The 24736-nt window shown below is 48.5% G+C and overlaps 1 protein-coding gene across 1 annotated transcript; it reads right to left on the reverse strand.

Annotated features, from left to right (window-relative positions):
• Positions 1-4676: 4676 nt before the first annotated feature.
• C2CD2L (C2CD2 like) lies at positions 4677-24736 on the reverse strand. The gene is made up of 14 exons (XM_066606123.1): positions 24423-24736; positions 23075-23170; positions 21775-21894; positions 20076-20183; positions 19875-19985; positions 19698-19800; positions 17084-17204; positions 16903-16967; positions 16694-16821; positions 14909-15080; positions 13135-13230; positions 9844-9977; positions 9483-9747; positions 4677-6207 (listed from the first exon to the last, which is right to left on the reverse strand). The coding sequence occupies exons 1-14, from the start codon at positions 24672-24674 to the stop codon at positions 5999-6001; spliced, it is 1980 nt and encodes a 659-aa protein (XP_066462220.1). The 5' UTR covers positions 24675-24736; the 3' UTR covers positions 4677-5998.

Below are 24736 nucleotides of genomic sequence, written 5' to 3' on the forward strand. Positions count from 1 at the left end.
TCACTATGTATGTAGGGATTTTTTTTACCGTTTTAGCGAACAGCAGAGTGGCGCCATCTCTGTGGTAGTCTGCTGTCTGACCCGCTATAAACGTGTGGCACCAAGTTTAATATGCAGCGTTTATGGCTCAGCAGGCGGCCGGAGGACAGATGGCGTCCAGGCTGAGGAGGCTTCTTTCACGTTTCCTTTTTCTGTTCTGCTCCGGTTCAGGGTTTCACCTCCATGCAGTTATTTGCAGTTGCCTGCAATCCCCGCCAGACACCATCAGCTGCCCCCGGCAGTCACACCGATTCAGCCACTGTACGGCCTGACCATTGTCTATGTGTACAGCATTCCACACTCTCCACCTCGCCATACCATATACATCTCCACTTTGCTATACCGGGCCCATCTCCACCTTGCTGTACCGTGTACATCTCCACCCCGCCATACCATGCCAATCTCCATCCCTGGCCCATCTCCACCTCGCCATACCGTGCCAATCTCCACCCCGCCATACCAGGCCCATCTCCACCTCGCTATACCGTGACAATCTCCACCCCACCATACCATGTACATCTCCACTTCGCTATACCGTGCCAATCTCCACCCTGCCATACCATGTACATTTCCACCAGTATGTAAGCTCGTTGGAACCCCTCACCCCTATTGTCTCCATCAGCTGATTACTTCATGTAACAGGGGTTTTGTAGTTTTGTACTTTCGTCTTTCTGTTCCCCGTTTTGTAAGCGCTGCGGAATATGTTGGCGCTATATAAAGATTAATATTACTATAATAAAAGAGACAGGGTCGGCGCTGCGCAAAAAAACGTGAGGCAGAACCGATCACCAGATTTGGGGTCAGGAAGGAATTATTTTTTTCCCTGAGATTCCGTACACCATTTATTGTGGAGATCTGACCCCTTGTAGGGAGGCTCTCGTACCCTGTTATACCGCTATATCTTGTATATAGCTTATATACAAGATGTGATACGGGTGGGGATGGAGGCTCTAGTGTTCTGTTATACCGCCTCTAGCTTATATACAAGATGTGATACGGGTGGGGATGGAGGCTCTAGTACAGTATTGGTTCACCTCTAGCGTGGGTACAAGTTATGAAACAGGTGAGCATTAAAAGGCCCTAATAACCTGTTGTACCGCCTCTAGCTTGGATACAAGATGTGATACGGGCGGCATGGAGGCTCTAGTACCCTGTTGTACCGCCTCTAGCTTGGATACAAGATGTGATACAGGCAGGCATGGAGGCTCTAGTACCCTGTTGTACCGCCTCTAGCTTGGATACAAGATGTGATACGGGTGGCATGGAGGCTCTAGTACCCCGTTGTACCGCCTCTAGCACCCCGTTGTACCGCCTCTAGCTTGGATACAAGATGTGATACGGACGGGCATGGAGGCTCTAGTACCCTGTTGTACCGCCTCTAGCTTGGATACAAGATGTGGTACAGACAGGCATGGAGGCTCTAGTACCCTGTTGTACCGCCTCTAGCTTGGATACAAGATGTGATACGGGCGGCATGGAGGCTCTAGTACCCTGTTGTACCGCCTCTAGCTTGGATACAAGATGTGATACAGGCAGGCATGGAGGCTCTAGTACCCTGTTGTACCGCCTCTAGCTTGGATACAAGATGTGATACGGGTGGCATGGAGGCTCTAGTACCCCGTTGTACCGCCTCTAGCACCCCGTTGTACCGCCTCTAGCTTGGATACAAGATGTGATACAGACGGGCATGGAGGCTCTAGTTTCCTGTTGAGCTGCCTCTAGCTTGGATACAAGATATGATACGTGTGGACATGGAGGTTTTAGTATCCTGGTGATTGACCCTTGGAGTGCTGGGATTTATTTTCTTTGTGGTTTCCCAAATTTATAAGTGAGGTGGCTACTTCTTCAGATTCTCTGCTGATGTTCTCCATCTTTGGATTTTCTAAGTGATGAGGGGTGATACAAAGTTAGACCGTCTGCCTTTGCTGGGGTAGACTGGTCATACCAGGTGAATCCGCTCCTGGTTCGAGAATATTTTAATTAATTTACCTTAGATTGCTGTCCTTGTTTTTTTGATAGACTTCCTGTCAGAACGCGATATACCGCAATACTATGCTATAATATTATACTGTATGAGTGATCAACGGAACACAAGTCCCCAAGGCGCAGCCCCATAAGCCCGTAAAGAATTTTTCCAGGGCTAGACTGTTGATGATCCATCCACAGCAACGGTCATTAATAGTTGATCGGTGGGGTCTGCCTCTCTCATTCCTTGCCCCGTAGTTGGCTGCGGAGTCCACAGCTTTCATCTGCATTCACTGGTCTTTCCTCAAGCATGACATCACCGGCGCTGGTCGCAGGACTTGAGAGCAGTTCCAACTTATTTGAGAGAATTGGGCTGAACTGCTATACCAGGCACAGCCACTATACAAGGTATGGCGCTGTGCCTTGTATGGTCTGAAGTAGCAGAGTTCTTACCTGAGTGCAGCTGTCACTTCAATCAGCTGATCGGCAGGGATCCCGAGCAGTGGACCAGCGTGATCAGCTATTGATGACTGATCCCGAGGTATTTAGAAGAAACAGAAATACTGGGTTAATGGCACCGTTAGCGTTACTGGATCCCGTCGTTCACCTGTGGCGTTCTCTATGCTCTTGTGTATTCTAGTTCTTCACACCAGTTGGATCCCGCGGGTCACGGGAGTCGCTCCACTTCTATCTGGACCCTGGTTCTATCCTCAGGTATATCACTGTATACACACAGTGCTGTCTAAAGCTATATGCACACAGATGTTGTGCCCGCCCGCCCCTGTGTGTGCTGTCTGAGGTGCAGGACCCCACACCTTACATGTCCTAATCTGGTCCGAGAATAGGACGAGCTGCGATTTTTCTAACTTTGCCTATCAGTCTGAGTGAAAAGCCCCGGAGTCCATAACCGCTTTCACAAGGGTTCTATCTCCATTCCATTCAGGATAGAGTTTTTGGGGTCCAAAAATCATACCGCCCGATCCTCGGGGTGTTTATATCCCTACAGGGCTTTTAGACGGAACGATTGTTAAAAAAATAATTGCACAAGTGAACGATAATCGTTCTATCTAAATGCAGCCAACAACTGAACGGCGAGCGAGAACTGTTCAGCTTTTGTCCGTCATTCAAGACTGAAGGATTCTCGTTTGAAGGAGCCAACGATGCGTGCGCCGTCCACATGAGTTAGCGTGACGTCACTCGCTCGTTCAGCGAGGATCGGCTCATCTAAAAGGTGCCCCTTCGTCTCAGCAGGAGATCCGTCAGTGTGCTGACTGCTGGCTAGTGACCCATTTACATGTAATTTGTACAAACGAACAAACGCGTACAATTATCGTTACATTTAAACGCGATCCCTCGCTCTCTTATCGCCCGCTTTTCATTTGTTGCTCCGTTTCAGCCGGCATAAAAATCATCGCTGGTTCGCTGACTTCTCGCTGCGTCTAAGCGCTCCCCGCTCCGTGTATACATAGAATGTGAAGCGCTGAGTGATAAGTGAGCGGTTCTCAGCGGTGATCTGCCTGTCCAGACATTCTGCACGAGCGCCAACAACTAGCGGCGTGTCACCCGTGTAAAAGCAGCATAAAGGCCATTTAGACAACGATTATCGCTCAAAATTCTCTCATCTTCCATCTTTTGAGCGATAATCGTTGTGTGCATTTACACGGCAGGATGATCGCTCCAAAGGCAGTTTGGGTGACAGTTTTGAGCGTTCACTTTGCATAAACTGTTGAGTAGCTACTAACAGCTTATTAGTGTGTAAATGAAGCTCAGGCTGTATACAGAAGACAAGTGTACAGCTGTTATATATAGCTGAGCGCTCCCAGCGGGGTATACAGAAAACAAGCAGGCTGCTTGTCTTCTGTATACAGCTGTTGTCTTCTCGGAGCACACAGATGGTATACAGCTGAGCGCTCCGAGAGGGGTATGCAGAAGACAGCTGGAGCGCTTGTCTTCATATTTGTGATTTGTTCTCCGAGCAGAATACCAGCTGAAAGAATAGTATCAGTTGAATTCCGCTGAGAACTCAGCGGGCGGCACTGATAAGACTAAAAGCAAGCTAAAAGTCAGCAATCAGTGTAAAGAGCGCGACAGCCGCGCGTTTAGACAACGATTATCGCTCAAAAGATGGAAGATGAGCGAATTTTGAGCGATAATCGTGTCTAAATGGGCCTTAAGTTTCCCTCTTCTCTCCTGAAAGTTTATCTTTGTTGTGGTCATAAAAGAGCTGATCAGATGCAGGAGAAAGAAGGGCTCAAAACCAAGTGTCAGCCCAGTGAACTGAAGGATCTCCTACTGAGACTCAGTCTGCAGCTTACTGTACACAGGGATAGGTGGAAGCTGCAGAAGGCAAACTCTGCAAAATTTACAACCAAACCCCATTATAAAAAGGATTATCAGCCCAAAATACACGTTTAAGGGAACCGGTCGGCAGTTTTTAGCAATGCAAACCAGTAACAGCTACAATTCTGCAGGATTCCGTTCATAACAGGAAGAGCGATCCTACATTATTGTAGCCGCTATTAGTTTACCTTGCTAAAGACTGCCGACAGGTTCCCTTTAAGTGAAAAGATACAATATTGCCCTTCAGTAAAGCTGCAGTTGTGTAAAACCTCACCACCATCTCCCTCCACCAGTGATGGAACCCTCTCCAGATACAAAACAGCAGACAGAAATGAATGATCCTTCACTTTATTAGATTCCTCCGACACGCCCCCTTCACCCCGAGTGTCGCCATCGCAGCTTCCTGGATGGACACAAATGTGTTTCCATTTCTTGGACATAAAACATGAAATAAATAAAACATAAATCTCCGTACCGACCGCCAACGGCCATCAAGGTTCCACCTGGACAACCCCTTTAAGTGGGGCCATCTGGGAGGCGTACATTACATGTCATCGCACCCATCCGCCGCCGGTTACTTCACACTCCAGCCGTTAGAGCCGGGAATAAATACAGCAAATAAATATATTGTGTCTTTCTCTCTTTACGCATTAAATACACTACAAAGAAAACTTCATTTAAAATGGCGCACACATAATAATGAGGCCCCGGCCAGCAGAGCAAAGGAGGAAGATGGTCCGAGCTTACAGGCGAGCTCTGCTGCAGTGCGTTCTCACCCACCAGTGACTGGCCGGCGCGTTATGTCTCTTAGGTTTATACCGCTACTTGTCATTCCAGGCGGTTTGCGGTTCGGCTTTCTTCATGCACATTTTAGTGGCGCTTTGCGATCGCACATCGCTGAGTAGATCCTACCGGGATTTTGGTGCAGATTTATCAACGCAGACATCACTCCCTGTATTGCGCTGAACGAAATCTGCGATGAAAACCCATCGCTTTCCGGCGACAGATCGCGCATGCCGTGGATCTGATAATCTGCAGCGTGTTTTCCGGCAGTAAAGACCGCGTGCACTTACATTGTCGCAGGATTTCAGTGTCATCCCGCAGCCGTCCCTCAGTGTGTGAACTCACCCGGAAAATACATGAAAAAGAAAAATTCAGTGACGCAACGAGAACATGCGGGTTGTGTGCGATTGGGCCTTATTCACACGGGTGAGTGAAAACCTCCAGGACTGCAGTCCGGACCGGCGCTGGAGGTCTATTGGATCCCGACTCACCGGTCTACTTTGTTACACGTTAGCTGAACGCAGCTCCATGTATAAAAGTGTAAATAGTGGACAGACTGAAATGACCCCGAAACCGGAGGATTAAAACGCCGCCATCGCAACTCAGTATTGGGACCCCAGAAAACACACATCGCACCTACGTGGAAACTTGCACTTAAAGTTCACCTCTCACTCGTCTCTTCTAAGCAGCAGCGCTCTTCTATACTGCGCCGACACACCGCAGCTGGCTCAATCAGGAAACGCAGGATGCTCACGCTTTACACAATGCTCGACTCTCCGGGCAGCAGTAAATCACCGCCGTGGTGGCAGGCTGGCAGCTTGGCAGGCATGCAGTAACAGGACAGAGGTAGACAAAGCAACCTGCCCGCCGATCACTTCTCTCCAGGCTGGGCGCTCCCGTTAATACTGGGCTTTGATTTGGTCTTAAGAGAAAACCGTTTAAAGAGGCGCCGCGGAAAGCTGCCGCTTTTCTTACGTGAGGATGTAGCGGCATTCGTCAAGTCATCGTGAGATTGGCTCAGACCTGCATCCCGGTGATGGCGGCGGAAGAAGAGTTTAGTGCCGCTTCGAAGAAACCCAACTGCGAGAAAAAGCAAACCAATGTCAAAGTGCGTGGAGAACACGCGGAACGCACGAATCTTGTACCCCTTACTGACAGCACACATGTCTAACGGGCCATTAACCCACATCTTGCTGAAGCACTTCCCCCTCCATGCTATACATGTACAATAAAGGTGCGAAGAGGGTCTGAAACAGCCGACACCCACCACAAGCGGCCATCCAAGCTCGCTCCAATCACAGCTTACACGCCCCTGAATGCCGCCATGTTGTGGCCCAGCGTTGCGTACAGGACCGGCTGTATTCCTCCAGCTGTCTGTGTGACTCTGCCGCCCCAGGTTGGTACTCAATGGAAGTCAACAAGTCTTAGGACTACAGAAGCAAAACATGGCGGGCGGAGACTGAAGTATACGGCAGTACGTCCGCAGTCAGCAGGGCCAGCATGACGTGCGCTGCGTGGGTTAAATAACGCGCTAACTTTTTTCCTCCGGGTCATTATGAGCACCGCGACCCCCCCCCGTGTGGCGCAGAGTGTTAAGGCAGCAGAAACGCAGTTCTAAGCGCTCGCTCACGACTCATTTTACCAACTCGGAAGGATAGAAGGTCAAGGCAACCTTGAGCCGCTATCAGAACCAGCTTGGTGGGGGGTAATAAATAAGTTACCTAAGGGCGCTGCGCAATAAGTTGGCGCTATACAAATAACATTTAATTTATATGGGATTTTTACATTTATTTTGCTTATTTTTTTACAACATAAAGGGGGACAGGTGCGGTTTTATTTTTATTTTTGTCCCACTACGGGATTGATTAGCTCCATATGTTATCATTTTTTAATACGCCGCTACACTTCAGGATAGTAGAGTATCAGAATGCCTATGAAGCCTCATAGGCTATCGTAGCTGGCCGATCTGTAGGTTATATGCAGACCTCCAGGTGCCACAGCAACCCACCGGGACCCGGCGATCACGTTGTGGGGGTCTGAAGGCTGACAATGAAAACCACGCAGGGAAAGGTGACGGTTTCACTTTTTTAACCCCTTAAGTACATGGCCTGTTTTCTTTTTCCCACTTTCAGTTATTCCTTCCCCCTTTGGTTGTTTTTTGCGGGACGAGTTGTATTTTTCGATGTTACTATTTAATGTACCATATGATGTAATGAAAATTTTTTTAAAAAGTCTAACTAGAGTAAGATGAAAAAAAAAAATTAAAAAAAATTTCGCCTTCATTGGGTGCACCTTCTTTCTATGGCGCACAAATTGTAACAAAAACGAAATGATAACTTTGTTCTATCGGTCAGCACGATTACTACAAAATGTACCGTATTTAGTTTTTTTCTTTTGCTGTAATACTTTTCAAAGATATATATATATATGTTTTTTTTATTATTTTCTGCCGCCATCTTCTGACAGCCATAACGCTTTTTTTTTTTCGTCGGGACAACCTGTAGTTTGCGTTGGTAGCATTTTGACATACATAACACTTTTTGATCGCTTTTTATTGCATTTTTTCTTGAAGACAGGGTGACCAATAAAAAGCGCATTTCTTGCGTTCTTATTTTTTTTTCTGATGAAGTTCACCGTTCGGGGTAAATAATGCGTTACTTTGATAGATCAGACTTTTACGGACGCGGCGATGCCAAATATGTACTTTTGTTTTATTATTTATATTCTTTTATTAGGGATATGACAAAGGGGGGGGGGGGGCAGGGTAAACGTTTATTTTTAATAATTAGTATAACTTTATTAATCATATTTTTACTTTTTTTCTTAGACCTCAAAAGGAGACAACAACTTGCGATGCTACTTATTTCCTGTGATGGGGTAAATAAATATTTTTGCATCTTTCTACATTCCTGTCTGCTGCCGGTTACCACTATTTATATCTGGACTGTATTTGTGGAGCCCGTCTGGTTTGGGCACCGTGACTGGCGTTTGCATTTATATTGCCGGACTCTACAAGAGGACTATTGCAGTGCTGCTGGGAGTTTATCTCTACTTTTGAACAACTTGCGATGCTTTGATCGCCATAGCGTTACATCATACTGCGATCGGGAAGGTATTCATCAAGCCACTCCACAGGCATGGCTTGATAGGCTCCCTGCAATCACCGTGGTGGGCCGTACGGGACCCCTGAAAATGGGCCAGGGGATTTAAATGCCGTTGTCAGATTGCCGCTGTCATCGGAGCTGTTGCAGGGCAGGTGCTGGCTGTAAGAAACAGCCGGCGCCCACGTTGTATAGAGGGAGAATGCTGAGCAATCCCTCTTAATACATAAACGCTGCAGGATGTAACTTACGTCCTATAGCATTACAAAAAAGTGTTTTGTTTTTTTTTTACACTTTTTCTTGACTTTTGCTGCACTTGGGGACTTGAAGTTCACACTTTTTATTGTTTACCTCTGTATTACAGTGTAATATTTTGCCTATTGATCTCAACCAGAGGCTGAGCCTCATAGGCCAGAGTAGATGGCAGAACAGAAGGCTGGCTTCAACCCTCCTGGTGCCATAGCAACCTATCGGTAACCCGCAATCACATTGCAGGGGTTCAATGAGTGACAGAAGGGGACCCCTCCTTGTCAACCTTTTACACACTGCGGTCTCATTGATCGTGGCATGTTATGGGTTAAACAATGGGGAATCGGCAGTTTCGTCGGTCCCCACAGTTTCATCAGACAGCTTGGCCCCTGCTGTCAGACGGGCCCCTGCTGCTATCGGTATGGGAAACCTGTGTCGATATTTTGATGCAACACTGTAAAAAGGCATATGGGTGGTTGTTAAGGGGTTAATAACGACCAATCCTTAGGATAGACCATCAATATCAGATGAGTGGAGGTCCGCCGTTTGGGACCCTCGCTCATCAGCTGTTTGAAGAGGCTGTGGCGCTCAGGCATCAGGTCTCTTCACTGCATACCAGGCACAGAGCCGTACATTATGTCTCAGCGGCGCTGGTATAGCAGCTTAATCCCAATCATTAGTATGGGGCTGCGCTGCTATCACGCTACGTGATGGATTAACGCACCATCGTAGGCCTGATAAGTGGCCGCAGCGCTCGCCTGACCACAGATGACTGGTGGGGGTCCGAGTGGTGGATCTCCAACAGTCAGATATAGTGCATCATCAAAAATGGAGTCCGGGAAAACCCCTTTAATAATACATGAAGTGCAATGAGCGCACGGAGCGCCTTCATCCTATGTAGAAGAGTATCGTACCACAGAAGCCACCCCGAGGGCGATACGACACCCGGCTTTGATTAGACTGTCCGTTTCCAAACCTAAAAATTGACACTTTCCGGCTTTTTACCTTTGTGGTCTTTAAGGCTTCGCGTTTCCAAGGCCCCGGTGGAGCCGGTTTCAGATTCCACATCATCCAGGGACGGTCGATCTGAAATATCGGACCTGGTGGTCTCATCGGTGTCTGGACCCTGGGAAGCCCCCACCTCAGAAGGAAATTCAGCAGAGCCCTCCATTAATGACTCTTGAGGACAAGTGTCGGTACTGTGCAGCGAGGCGTCCATGGAAGCTGCGTAGCCCAGAGAGAGCGCCATCTCGTCATCAGCAATTGGTACCTGCGGAGGAAAGGGTTAATCATTCCAACACTGAAGAGGTAAAAAAAAAAGCTAAAAAACGGAGCTGCGGTTCCGCTGGGCTATGGTACGTTATACCTTTGACACTCCCGATATAATCAGCGTGCTGCGTTTGGTCGGCGTCCTCTTCGACGACTTGTTGCCCGGCTCTGTTAACTGGCGAATAGCCGTCTCCGCCACAGGATCCAGCTTGATGGACAACGGAGAGCCGCCTGACCAAGAAACAAGTCTTACACAGAAATAACGGCAACACCGGAAGCGGTCAGTAAAAACAACGTATCTATACATATAAAATTGAATGCATGCATGTGTGTCTGTCTGTCTGTCCTTTATGAGTCCACTCCTGGGAAGATTACTGGCATAGTACATTTATGCTATGATAAATGGCGCGTGTGCGAGCGTCGTCGACAGTTACGCCCCCGCCCCCCCACATAGATCGTTCGATTTCCATCATTGCCACTAATTCTCTCACTTCCCAATGTCGTAGAAACATGAAATTTGGCACAAGCATTGATTATGTCATAAATAGGAAAAGTTAATGGGTCCCAACTCGATTATTCAATTCTAAGCGCAAAAGAATTAGCGTCCAAATTTTATGTACGGAATCTAATTCTCTCACTTCTTGATGTCACCTATATATATAAAAATGAATGTCTGTCTGTCTGTCTGTTTGTCCTTTATGCATTACTACACCATTCAACCAATTGCCATGACACTTTGGGAAGTTGTTGAGTACACTCCTGGGAAGATTACTGGCATAGTACATCTATCCTACGATAGGTGGCGCCGTGCGAGCATCGTCGACAGTTATGCCCCCCAGACAAAGATCGTTTGATTTCCATCTCAAGCACGAAAGCAAAAGGCATTACGAGCAACGGGATGAGTGTTCAACTACAAAATGATGCATCCGCCGAACGTTTCGCAAGACAATTGCTGGATATTAAGAATGCTGAGGTAACATGAAAGCTGTGCTGTGATTGGTTGTTATATATTATACTGCTGAGGTAAAATGAAAGCTGCGCTGTGATTGGTTGTTATATATTATACTGCTGAGGTAACATGAAAGCTGCGCTGTGATTGGTTGTTATATATTATACTGCTGAGGTAACATGAAAGCTGCGCTGTGATTGGGTGTTATATATTATAAAGCTGAGGTAAAATGAAAGCTGTGCTGTGATTGGTTGCTATATATTATACTGCTGAGGTAACATGAAAGCTGCGCTGTGATTGGTTGCTATATATTATACTGCTGAGGTAACATGAAAGCTGCTCTGTGATTGGTTGTTATATATTATAAAGCTGTGGTAACATGTAAGCTGCGCTGCGATTGGGTGTTATATATTATACTGCTGAGGTAACATGAAAGCTGCGCTGTGATTGGTTGTTATATATTATACTGAGGTAACATGAAAGCTGCACTGTGATTGGCTGTTATAGATTATACTGCTGAGGTAACATGAAAGCTGCGCTGTGATTGGTTGTTATCTAGATATATAAAAACGAATGAATGTCTGTCTGTCTGTCTGTCTTCGCAAGCAACGCGCAACGGGTAAGCTAGTGCTTTATAAGAAAAACCTCTCCAGAGGGGACACTTAAAGGGGTTGTTCAGGTTCACCGGGTTCCTTGTGCCTTGAAAAAAAAAAAAAAAAAAAGATCAGCATTTACTCTCTTCTCACGCTCGTCCTCCGCTGCCGGATGAGCCGGGCTACAAACGAGCAGCAGCATCCAATGACAGAACTCAGCAATCATGGCCAAGCGTTGTCATTGGCTACTACAGCAGGTTTATGGGACGTCACAACAACCTGTAAACAAGCAGAGAACTGGGTGGTGGTTGGGAGAGGTGAGTAACTGCTGATTTTCATTTTATGGGGGATCCGTGAAAATCATATGACAAGTTCTCCATTAATTATGAATGTGAATCTACATTAGATGGGAAAATCCAGCGATCTGAGCGACTTTCTTCGTGTAACGGTGTGGAGAGTATACCAAGAATGGCGCGATTGAGTAAAAACATCCAGCGGAGGTGATGGAAACAACTCATCACTGAAAGGGGTCGGAGGAGGATGTCAGGAACCGTTCTGACCAACAGGCTGCACAGTCAGCGGAATACAACGCTGGAGCTCCAACTAACGTGTCCGAACGCACAACTCGCCGTTCCTCCGCACGGATGGGATATAACAGCGGACTGCCAGTTCCAGCGCCATTGTGTCTAAGAGAAACAGAAAGACTCCAGCGGGCAAAAGAGCGCAAAACTTGTATCACTGAGCAGCGGAGAAACATCCCCTGGTCAGATGGATCCAGATTTCTGTTGCTGATGGGAGGTCAGAATTTGGTGCAAGCAGCATGAATCGCTGACCCCTTCCTGTCAGCTGGTCAGAACAGGTCAGCACCTCCATCTAATCTGCAGTAACTACTAGAAGCTTCCTGTCTGCGGGGGCCCCCATGTACGTCCGCTCTCCCACATCCTCTGCAGCTCCATAGCTGTATAAAAAACTGTTGCAGCACCAAGAGGGTTAAGTGGCTGCACCTTCTTACAGATAATCAAATCACCCAGAAGGCTTGTAGGATCACGCAGGGTTAATAAGTTCGGGTTATATGTGGGAATTATTTGCATTTTTACCTTCTGATTTGCGATCAGTAAGCCGGAACACGGCAAATCATAGAACGTTTTGCATAAAAGCAAATATTATTGTCATATTTGCAGAAAGGAAAGAACATGTCAGTCAGATGTCGCCAGCGAACAACGCGCCTTACGTACTGCGAGCGAGCGCCGAGCTATAGAGCAGCTGTCGCATCAGTATGTTCGGGGAAAAAGAAGTAGCGGTCGTGTCCGTGGCGCTAATAACGCTTGAACAACCAAATTTACGCAAATGTATGTCATGTTTATTTCTCCGCATGCGGCTGAACGCTGTGCAGGCGCAGCAACTGCTGTAGCAACAGCCGCAGCTTGGGGGGGCCGCACCTCAGGGGTCCCGCACTTACAAATGATGACAGACAGGACAGGACGGGTTTTGTTTAAGGGGTTTTACGATTGATGACAAGTTCTTCCTCAGGATAGCTCATCACTAGTTGATTGCCGGGATCCGCCACTCAGTATCGCCGCTGATCACTGCGCCCGCTGTCAGTGCGGATGGAGCTGAACGCAGATAGCTCTGCCCACAGCGCAGCGGCCCAAGATGGCAACGAACTGCATTCAACGAGAGCTGCTCCTGCGCTACCAACGGCGGCAGCAATACGGACAGCTCCATCTGCAATGACAGCGGGCCCCGGGAACGGCAGAGCCCGCAAATCATTTATCACCTATCCTGAGCAAACGGGTGAATGTAACGCTAAACCCACAGGAGAATAGAACGCAGAAAGTTCTCTCACCGCTGCCGCTGGGGGAGGAGCCAGGAGAGCAGCGGGGGAATAAAACGGGTTTGTTTTCAGTCACTTCTACTTTAGATGGCGATCGGGCCGGAGACTCTGAGGACAAAAAGACAGCAAAAGTAGAGTTAAAAGTCAAACCCCATATCTTATAAACAGACCGACTGCACAAGCTGTTGCTCGCCATTTACCACTAACTGCCACCTGGACCTGCAACTAGAAACAATTAGCGGCGGCAGCTGATGCCCACGGACTGGCACCCCGAGGGCGGATTTGTGTGCGCAAAACGTAGAGAATAGAACCTGTTAATGTCAATAGGTTGACGCAAAAAAAAAAAAAAAAATGTGGCATGCTATACTTTTGTATACCAAAGGGCCCCATAGAAGTCTATAGGGAAGGGGAGGGCTGGGAGGACACGCAAATGTGTGCATAATGCGAAATACACTGCGCAATTCTCTAAGACAAAGAACACATCTGATACTCATTAGGCTAAATAGCTATTTAAATCCGGACTTGGTTGTATCCTGTCTGCAAGAAGACCCAGCCCCGCGGGAGCAAAGGGTGCGGTACAATACGCCAATACGCATGCAAAAAAAGCCTTGTTTGTTTTACAAAAACGCAGCGTTTAGGCGTACGCAAAAAATGTTCACACAACGGAAAATCTGCCATGGATTTGGCACAGAATGCACATCACACCTTCCCCGTAGTCTACATGGCGGCGCGTCCAAATCCACTGTAGGTAGCCACATCCACGTGTGCGTACATGAGTATACATGTGCACAGCAGCAGGGGGCAGCCACGGTTTAGCCACATATTTCTGCTGCTGGTTTTCGATGCGTGGCTTCTGCTGTGTGACCTCCGGGCCCCCCGGGCCCTCGCAGGCTCAGCCGCTTTCAGAAAAACATCACACGTTTGTTTGTTTTTTTACTTGTAGCAAAAAATCTGTGGCCTTATGTTAGCAGCGGGCGATGGGGAAATCATCACTGGCGCTCACTCTGGCTTCGAAGCAGATTGTAGGTTTGGCGCTTGTTTTCCTGCCATTGCTGTGTAGGCATTACACAAAACCACATGAAAGATTAAAAAAAAAAAAAGGTTTTGAAAGCCACCTTCACACGCCAGTACATTAGCACCGTTAGCGCTTGTAATTCACACTTAACTGCTGGGCTGCATCTGGGCTTACAGGTTCAGCCCAGCAATTATCTGCGAGCGCCGGCCGCAGCCACTGGCGTTCTCGTGACGGCACCGTTATTCTACTGCTAAAGCAAGAAAGTAGTTGTTGAAAAACCACAATAATGAGGCTCCTAATGAAGGGTTTATCTCACTTCTAGCTATCGATGACCTCCGCTCGAGATAGGTGACCATTAGCAGATTGGTGGGTGTCTGCCCCCCAGGGTCCGGCCTGAGGTCTGTGCAGGAAGCAGACAACTCCGTACACTACTCAATAGCCCATGCCGGTACTGAAGTGAATGGGACATGGCACAACGTACGCAACTGGCTGCTTCCAGCAGCAAAACGGCTCCATATACAGACATCGATCTGGGGGAAGAGCCGATTGCTGAAGATCCTGGGTGGTGGACCCCGCCAATCTGCTACCGATGACCGATCCGGAGGAGACGTTACTTCCTCTATTATTCCTGGCTTCACCATGACTGGCGGTGTTCACAAGCACTGCGGCCATAACTCTAGATGGCCTGTGCCCCCTTATACAGTACCGGGCCAGTAGTGGTAACAGATCTGCGGCTCCGCAGTGTAAGGATCTATGTTCTGCACATCTTACCGATTTTACCATCCAGCTTGGGCCTTGACTGTATTGTGGTCACAGTGGTTACAATTGTTCCGTCCGGCATCACTGTGCGATCCATCTCCACCTTCTTGGTAGGAGTAATATTAATTCTCTGAGTTGGCGTCCCTAAAGTCGCACGGGGTAGATTCATCTCCGGTATGTGAAACTATGAATGGGATAGAAAACAACAAGTCACGGATTACTATGAGACGCCCTACAGCCGCCAGCGACAGGGAGCAAGGCCGAACTCATACAAGTGTATGAAAACCCATCCGTGTTGTGCCTGCATCCACATACAACATCCTCATGTGGTCGGGATGTTCGGATGCAATTCACTTTTTTTCTGCATCTCTTAAGAAATCTATCAATTACGGACGGTATGTGGGCGTTCAAGTAGAGATATACCGAGGACAGCACATAACTACTCAGTGCAGCAGTCCATCCACCAATGGCACCATAGATAAGGGAGACTGCATGTCGGCACATCCTCACCGCTGATATAATAATTATTATAGCAACAACATGCTCCACAGAGCTTAGAAGACAGGGAAACAGAAACATGTAATAGTCAGCTGATGGAGACAGTAGGGGGCGGGGCTCCAACGAGCTTACATACTACAGATAATGGGGGGATACAGAAGGTAAAGGGGCTGGAGATGTGCCCAGTATGGCGGGGTGGATAGTGAGGGATGCTATATACATAGACAATGGTCAGGCCCTACAGTGGCTGACTGCAGGGGGCGGTTGATGGCGGCTGGCAGGTATTGCAGTCAGTAGGTCAGGGAGCATGTTATCAGGCGGAGTACAGAGGGGTTTGGTTTAGGGTATATAGTATGCCTCCCTGAAGGGGTGCATTTTTAGAGCACGCCTGAAGTTGTGTGAGTCACTGATTGCCCAGATAGTTTTGGGTAGCGCGTTCCAGAGGATCGGTGCTGCTCTGGAGAAGTCTTGTGGTCGGGAATGAGAAGTTCAAATTAAAGGGGGGCTTAGTCTGATTTCGTTATTGTGGTAATAAATACTCCCGGCGAGGTTTCAGCTAAACAGGAGCTTGAAAAGGGCTCTTGTTGAGCAGAAATGTCTCAGGTTGTGTTTGCTGCCACAATGAACTTGCAGTAATAATGTGATGACGTCCCGTCTCTTCTGTCTTTGGTGCTACTGATGGATGGATTGGGTCTGTTAACAGACTGTTGCATTCACTAAACCTCGAATCCCGTTTCTAATAGCGCATGGGCAGTGCTTGCGCCCTCGTTAATTTGTTCAGACGAGTCTTGTTCGCAAATCGGACTAGAACAGTGTACACTTCATTTTTTTGGGAGGGGTATCATCTCTCCTTGAGGAGAGCACCTAGAAGGAGAGTAAGGAGACTTATAAGAGCCATGCATGCTCCTCTGGGTAATATATGCAAATAAAGAAGATGGAAAAATACCTCTGCAGCGCCCCCTATTGGATTGGCAGCATTGATTTGTGGGAATGCTTCCATCCAATAGGTGGCGCTGCAGAGGAATTGTTCCAGCTTCATTTTTTCACACAGTTGGGTGTGTCTCTGTAAATAAACTGGTATGTGAATTGGCACGTGGACCCATAGCAGTCACAGTCCAGCCTATAGTAGGCTCAAACAGCAATTAGCCCTAAAGCAAAGGATTTGCAAGAAGTAGCTTCCAATTAAATGCAATCGAGCTGCTATAAAAGCGCCCCCTTTGCGGTTGTGATCTGTGAGGGTCCCTGCAGCGAGACCCATGCCTCTCATGTTCTGACATCGTACCGCGTAATATTACCCACCTCCACAGATATTGATGGTGCAGTGATTTTATGCAACGTGGAGCACAAGGTTAGCGGGTAGAGACGCTTCCCACACAGGTCTTTTTCGGGCGACCTCAGAGCCACCGAGGTGTGAGCCAGGAGGAGGTCTACAAATACAGAAGGTCATGGGATTACTTTCACAGGTTACAATCGAGAAGGAAGAAGGTTGCAAAAAACTAGTCACTCACTGTCCGAGCTTCTCACCAGCTGCCACACTTTCAACGCCAGCTCCTTGCTCTGAGGAGTGAGCTCGCTGCATGGGGAGAGCAGTCAGCCGTTAGCAGATCATAAGGACTACAGAAACCCCCGAAGTGCCGTCCCGGCAGGTACTCCTACCCCACAACCCCGTCACCCCTTAGACCTGCTCACAATATCATCTCCTCACTCCATGAGACGGTCCAGGTCTCTCCCGCTCGCTGGATTCGGCCACAACGGGTTTTCTTCCGCTGACAAGGGCAATCCAGTTCAGCTTCACATATCAGCTCAACATCTGAGAAACGAGACACAGAAAATGAAGAAGAGGTCTGATATATTCTTGTACATGTTATAAGATGGACGCAGCGACGCGATTGTGGCGGTGGACTACAGTGACGTGTTCACACAGGCGGATTTTCCGCAGCAGTAATTACCACCATTTTGATGCCCGCATCTCACCCAACTGCACTTTTTAAAAACTTCTTTTCATGTCAGATTGAAATGAAAAGCTTTGATCAGTGGGGGTCCGAGTGCCGAGATCTCCTCTGAGCGCTGGAATGAAGGGGCAGAAGCGATCACCTGAGTGTTGGGCCCTTTTGTCATTGTTGCCCATCGGAATACAAACGCAAAGACTCCTATAGATATTTATGCGTCCATCTTCAGAGGAGCCGAAGGAAGCAATGACAGTCAGAGGCACACAGGCTTCTGCCCCTTCATATCCGCAATCAGCGAGGGTCTCAGCACCCGGACCCCACTGATCAACACTTGTGCAGTTACTCTTTAACTTCTGCGCACTTTAGTCTTGCCTGCTCCTCCGTCTCCAGACCTCCAGCTATAAATGTATCAACCCATGTGACTACTGCAGAATTCACGTGTCTCTATGACACTTTACTGGTGGCCTGGATGCTGAATCGAGTGGGCAGGGGGTGACGTGGTGGAAATGGGGCCGATTTTGCGAAGCAGAAAATGTGTCCCAAAATTCCCATCAAAACCTCATCAGAGTTCGCACCAACGGCGAGGGCAGTCTGCTGCAGAAGCTCTGTGTGCGCGCATCTGTGGGGCTTGTTCACACGGGCGATTGCACATTTTGGTCCATGAATACGCAGCTTAATAACGGGCCAAAACGCAACGATTCCCTGCATATTTTGGCCTTTTTTGTTTGTAAACACGCAGCCCATTTGTGTGCGTAAAGTAAAAACACAAGAAATCCCATTGATTGCATAATACGCAGCGAGTACGAAGGCTTCCCGCTCATTTCCCTGCATAATACGCACCGTAATACGACAGCTAAGAATGAACCAATTGGAAACAATGTGTTCTATTCCCTGCGTAATAAGTGGTGAATTTACGTTCGTGTGAATGAGCCCTTAGGCTGGGGTCACATGGGACAGAATTCTGGTGGAAAAGCGCAGCTTCAAAACCCGCAGCCTTTAGCCGCTAATTTTGTGGCGGTTTCGCTGTCGGCATTCCGCCGCGGCCATCTCCGATTCCGTCCCGTGTGAACCCAGCCTTAGGATAGCGCCCTCTGAGCTGCAGAGTTTCTGTTGTTTTTCTGCTGATGGACAAAGACAACGGGCTTTGTGGAATTTGCTGCAGCTTTTGTGCGGATGTTTGGCTGCGGAACATTTAGTGTTTTTGTGACATACTAGATCCATAACATAAGGGCGCCTTCACGCTTGCCATAAAATCGCGCGATGCGAGAGTGAGGAGGCAGAATTATGAAAGCAATGATTTAATGGTTTCATTCCCTTTTCCGATGTTTCACTCATATGATGTGGAGTGGGAGAATTAAAAAATAAACAAACATTGCAGCATGTCTTACCTTTCTGCGTTTTGCGATACTTTTTTGGCTCCCATGATTCCCCATGGAGCCTCCTTTTTATCGCATCGCAACACAAGAAGATGCAATTTTTGTGCAGTGTGTTTTTAACATTAGAAACTCCTATTGGCTTTTGCGCAATCAAGTGATGGGAGATTATCAGGAAAAAGCGTCGCTGACGGTTAAAAATCGCCTGAACAAAAACGTGATTTTTCAGTGTGAAAAATATCACGTTTTTGTTCCTGCGATTTTTGAGTGTTAAGGAGCCCTAAGTGTATTTGTGGATTTTGGTGCGTGTTTTATCATCTCCGTTAATTTCCACGCAGTCTCTTAACATAACTGGACATTCGGCAAATTCATAATCTGCAGCATTTTTCAAATTTCTGGTGTTTTCACAGCAGAAAATTCTGCCCCGTGTGAAGATTTGTTACCTCTCATTCGCTTGCCTTGTACTGTGAGATTTGTGCAGCGATTCCACAGGGATCCGGCGAGGGCGGCCTCGGGTTGTGTTCGCACGGAGCTTATTTGCTGCAAATTTTTTACAGCTGTAAATGTCTGCAGCAAGCCAGCACCACAATGAGCCCCACTTGGTGCAGATCTGCAGCGAATTATAACCCTTCAATGCAAAGTGTGAAATTCACCGCAAATCTACAATAAATACGGACCAGTAGAGGCGTGCATTATCTGTGGATTTTTTAGTTGCAGAGAATCAGCTCCATGTGAACGCACCCTTAGTAATGCTGTGTGCATGGAAGGGGGGAGCAGAGCCACGGGACCTCCATGAGCTACTGGACAGGCTCCATACATACAGATATTCTCCCATACCTTTGTAGGATGTCAGAGGCCCCCTTTATCTCTATGGGAACTCCGTTCTCCACGGTGCAAAACAGAGCAGTAAGACTTCCTGGCGCCCGAGGCCAAATCAGCTCCAACCGCACATATAAGAACAGAAGCTAAAAAGGGACCAACCTGTATCTTGCAGAACAACATCCCGAAGATGCAACTGTCGGACGAGGAGCTTCAGACTGTCTGTTCTAGTGGGGGATCCCTGAATCAGTCTGTCACAAATCCCCTATGCAATATAGATATAACATAAGCAGCTAAAAAACAGACAAACAGCGTGCATCGTAGTAGTAAGTGACTCACCATATTACTATCATGAGCCTTTAAGTTGAACATCATGGCCGGCTCCGCCGTCAGCAGTGCGTTTAGTACCAGGTCCTGGACGGTGCAAAGTTCTGCGCCTCCTTCACTGCGCTGCGGATACAGAAAGTCTCCGAACATTACTGGGACCGACTATGAGTTATCGAGTGGAAGTGCAGACAGAATGACATTCTCAGCCCCTACCTGATGTGACTGCTTGGGTACAACATGAAGCAGCATATCAGGACGCTCCTTGAAGCCCCAGGACACCAGGAGACCCGTCTGCTGCAACTCCTGTAATCGAACTTCTATCTGCATATCAAAGAGACGCGGATATAAAGTATTAGGAAGTAGGTGGCCTGTAAGTAGCATTTCAATATCCTGGTTGTTTCCTGCAGGCTCTGGGGTCAGCTAGACTCTATGCTTCTCTTAATACATCCCAGAATTGTGTTTGCCTTTTTGGCTTCTGCATCACATTGTTGACTCATGTTCATTCTATGATCTATTAGTATACCCAAGTCTTTAGCCCAATTCCTCCAATTCTGTATGTGCTTTCTTCATTTTTCTTGCCCAGTCTAGATCATGTGAGGTCATTATCCCCCTCTACTCCTCCTTAGTCAGACCTCATCTGGAATACTGGGTCCAGTTCTGGGCACCCCGCTTTAAAAATGACAGAGACAAACTGGAGCAAGTTCAGGGAAGAGTTACCAAGATGGTGAGCGGTCTGCAAATCATGTCCTATGAGGAACGGTTAAAGGATCTGGGAATGTTTAGCAGAAGAGAAGGCTGAGAGGAGACTTAATAGCTGTCAACAAATATCTGAAGGGCTGTCACAGTGCAGAGGGATCAGCCCTATTCTCATCTGTACAAGGAAAGACTAGAAGCAATGGGATGAAACAGAGGGAGGAGACACAGATTAGATATTAGACAGTGAGGGGGATCAATGAGTGGAACAGTTGCCACGGGAGGTGGGGAGTTCTCCTTCAATGGAAGTGTTCAAACAGAGGCTGGACAAATATCTATCTGGGATGATTTAGTGAATTCTGCATTGAGCAGGGGGTTGGACCCGATGACCCCGGAGGACCCGATGACCCTGGAGGTCCCTTCCAACTCTACCATTCTGTGATTCTATGTAGAACTTTGCATTTCTACTTGTTAAATACCATTCTGTTAGTCGCCGCCCACTGTTCAAGCTTTTCTAGAGCTTTTTGAATCCTCTCTTCCCTAGTGTAACTTCACACAGTTGTGTCTCTTGTTCTTTCTCCGATGATCATCATCAATTAATTTGGAAACGAGAGAACTCAGATCCCGGTAACCTTCTTAGCAAATCGAAATGTAAAGAGTTACTCCAACATACTCAATACTATTAGGCTATCCAATAGTGGGAACCGCATGGAATCCATGCAGATTCTACATTTCAATGGAAATCTGCACTGTAATCTATACGGCACAGATAAGGGGGGAAAAAGGCGACATGTCACTTATTGATGTGGAATCTGCATCTGGGTTTCCACACGTGGATTAGCCTTATTGAACAAAGCATAGCCGCATGCAAAACTGCAGCAGTAATGCAGGTGCAACTCCAACTGAAATCAATGCAATACCAACCCAGGCTGCTGCTATGTGGGCACAGCAGTCACCTCCTGCCAATGACAGCTGATCGCTGGGGATCCTGAGTGGTGGACCCCGGCCATCAACTATCGATTTCCAATATTGAGCCATGAGAAATGGGACATTTTCATTGCTGTGTCCGCCTGCGTCGCATCTATAGATGTTCCAGGTCTTTTTTTTTTTTTTTAAGCTTTGTGCGTCAATCATTTTTCTCACACAAAAAGAAAATAAAAAGCCGAGCGCCGCTAAAAACAACAAATGCCATAGAAATGGTCTAACGAATATATATCACCTGTGCACTCTGTATGGTTAGGGAGACCTGGTAGGTATCGCAGGACACGGCAGCAGGGGACTCTTGGGTGACAGACACTGGAAATCGCACCGTGTCAGCAGAGAGATGGCAGAGGAAGACCTGCAAGGGAAGAAAAGTGGAAAAACAAAAGCGTAAGAACCCTCCGTTATATATGCTCTGCTGCGCTCTACTACACCGAATACAACCTTTCCGCAACGGAGTCAATGAACCTTTATAGGAGTCTCTCTTCTGCATTACAATACACTGCGGGCTGCCAGATTCTGCTCAGTCCCAATCAGCCAGCGGCCAAGCCTGCAGCCCCGCTCACCTCTCAGGAATCAGATAGATGCATCCTAACAAGAAGAGGGGCTGCAGACTGAGTGGCAGGTAAGGGGCTGATGGACCTGCAGGGTACTGTAACAGCAGAAGCCGTTCATAGTATTAATGCTTCTATTCCAGTGGTGGCCAACCCCTCGTGGCCTCACACGGAGCCCCCGACTCCATCCAGGGACCACGCACTACATTCAGCGTCTCACTTCGCTCCATGTGTGCACTCCGTTACCGTAAATGAGAGACGGCATCAGCCTGCACTGCTGCTCCTGCAGAGCAGAGGCGACTCCCCGCTCCCCCCGCTCCGCGGACGTCAGCTGCTGCTGCTCTTCTTCCTACACTATGCTGTATGTAGAGTTCGGCCGCCTGCACATGGGCGATTCGGAATCCGCATGTGGAATCCCACAGCAGAGTCCGGCCCGGTAGCAGCGGCATCCGCATGTACCTGCTTTCTTTTCTCTTCATCTGTACCGCGGATGGTCCGCACGGCTCGCCGGCGGATATGTAAAGTACAGATTTTTTTTCTTCTAAACTCCTGCTTTTCCCACGTTATCGCTCTAGGGGTGACGCGGAATCTGCGACCTTCCGCAATGTCAACTGTGGAAGGACAGCAGATCGGAAGGCTTCTATTGACTTCAATGGAAGACATGCGCTCAAAAATGGAGCAGGCTGCGATTTTTCCTCCGTGAGACGAAACCGCAATTCGTTTCCACCGCCTGCAGGAAGAATCACTTATCTATAGCGCGCTATGGAAGGCATTTACTGCAGACACTCGCAGGCGGACAAACGCTCCGGATTCCGCCATGCAGGTCTGCCCGCGTGCAGGCGGCTTTAGGAGGATTTTTGCAGCAGAAGCATCTGAACCGTTTGTGTTTTCTACGTGACGCTTTTCCATTCTAATTGCGCAGCGTCCGTCACCGAGGAGACAGAAGCAACGTGACGGCATCTGCTCATCGGCCATCATCCTTACCATCCTGCTGTCCGACTGCGTGGTGCACGACACCCGGCTGATGTGCACGTGGGGCTGCAGGGTGATGTCCTCCTCAAACAGCATCTGGACTGAACTCTGGGGGCGAAAGACCAAAAAACAACATCAGCAAAAATATCCAAGTACAGAACGGAACGCAAGGGGTTAAAGGGGCCTCCGGACACTTGGGTCCTCATGGGCACTTCCTACTGCCGACAAGACGTCACGCGGCACCGCGGCCCTCCGATGTCAGTGAGGTCACAGATCTTTTACCTCGCAGCATCACTCGTGTGTACGACTCATTCCAAAGAGTTGATATTTGCATGAGTTTCGCCTTCGCCCCTTACCGAATCACCGCGGGTGTATTGTTTGTTCAGGCAGATCTACGTCAGGAGCAGCAGACGTTCCCCACCAGCAGTACGGCCGCCTCCAGAGGACCGCTGCTAAGGGCTCATTCACACGGCTGTATGTGCCCGCCGCATTACGCACGGATTGTTTACCCACGTAATACGGACAGCTTAATCCGTTTGCATTTGGAGATTCAGGCGCGTTTTTCATGCATGTGTTTTATGTGCGTAAAAGGTGGGGGAAAAAAACACAACAAATCCCGCGTGTCCGATGTGGTTCTGTAATGCCCATTAAAATAACAGCGGCAGTGCGAGCGATACGGGCGCGTTCACGGCGGATTTATTTACACATGAAGGCTGGAGGATCCATGGGAGCTTCTTGTGTTGTTTTTTATTGCGCCGGACGCAGTTTCCGCTCACATCCACAGTGAAGAAGAGAGAGGAGCCGGACGGGACGCAGAAGACCTGCACAGGTAAAATAGTGACCTTGGCCGCGGGAGGGGTCCTGCATACGGAATCCGGCCCCCGCGGACATGAGACCTTACTTTTTTTTCCCTCTCTACTTTTCCCATATTTGTGACGCCGCGGGCAGAAAAGGCCGATCAAAATAATGCAACAATTACTTATTCCACATGATGAATGTTCTTTAAAAAAAGGGGGGGGGGAACAGAATTGCACTTTAATCCCTGTTTTCAAGAAAAAACAAATGTAACAGAAAGCCGTCTGGACTCCAAAATGAAACCAATGGAAACCATAAGACGCCTTTGTACGGCTCGGCCAGCCGTTGCCACGGGCAACAGAAGGGCAGATTTATGATACAGGCTGATTGGTTGCTATGGCCAACAGGCTTTCTGTCCGCCAGCACCATAGAGCCGGCCTCGTCGCCCCTGGCAACCAATCACAGCGCGGCTTTCATGTCATACTTTGCTCTTGAAAACCGAACGCCGCGCTGTGATTGGTTGCCAGGGGCGACCAGCAGGTTTCCTCTCCCGTCCGGCACTTACCCGGCTCCGCACGGCCTCCCGGTTGAGCGCCTGAGCCCAGGCTCGGCTCCAGCTGTCCCGGATGGAGGGGAAGCCGAAGAGGGCGCGGAGGAGCCCGCGGGCCCCGGGCTGCGGCGGGCGGGAGCAGCGGGTCACCTGCAGTAACCAGGCCAGCACTGTGAGCAGAGAGGCCGCGAAGAGGAGCAGCAGAGCAGCGAAGCCGAGCTCAGAGCCGGCGGGGAGCAGCGGCCGGGAGCCGTCCTCGTCGTCCATCCCGCAGGGCGCCCCGGAGCTCAGGACAGCCGGCTGCCGCCTCCTCCGCTACCGCCCTCCGT

Source organism: Eleutherodactylus coqui, chromosome 6, assembly GCF_035609145.1.
Source record: "Eleutherodactylus coqui strain aEleCoq1 chromosome 6, aEleCoq1.hap1, whole genome shotgun sequence".
Taxonomy (NCBI): Eukaryota; Metazoa; Chordata; class Amphibia; order Anura; family Eleutherodactylidae; genus Eleutherodactylus; species Eleutherodactylus coqui.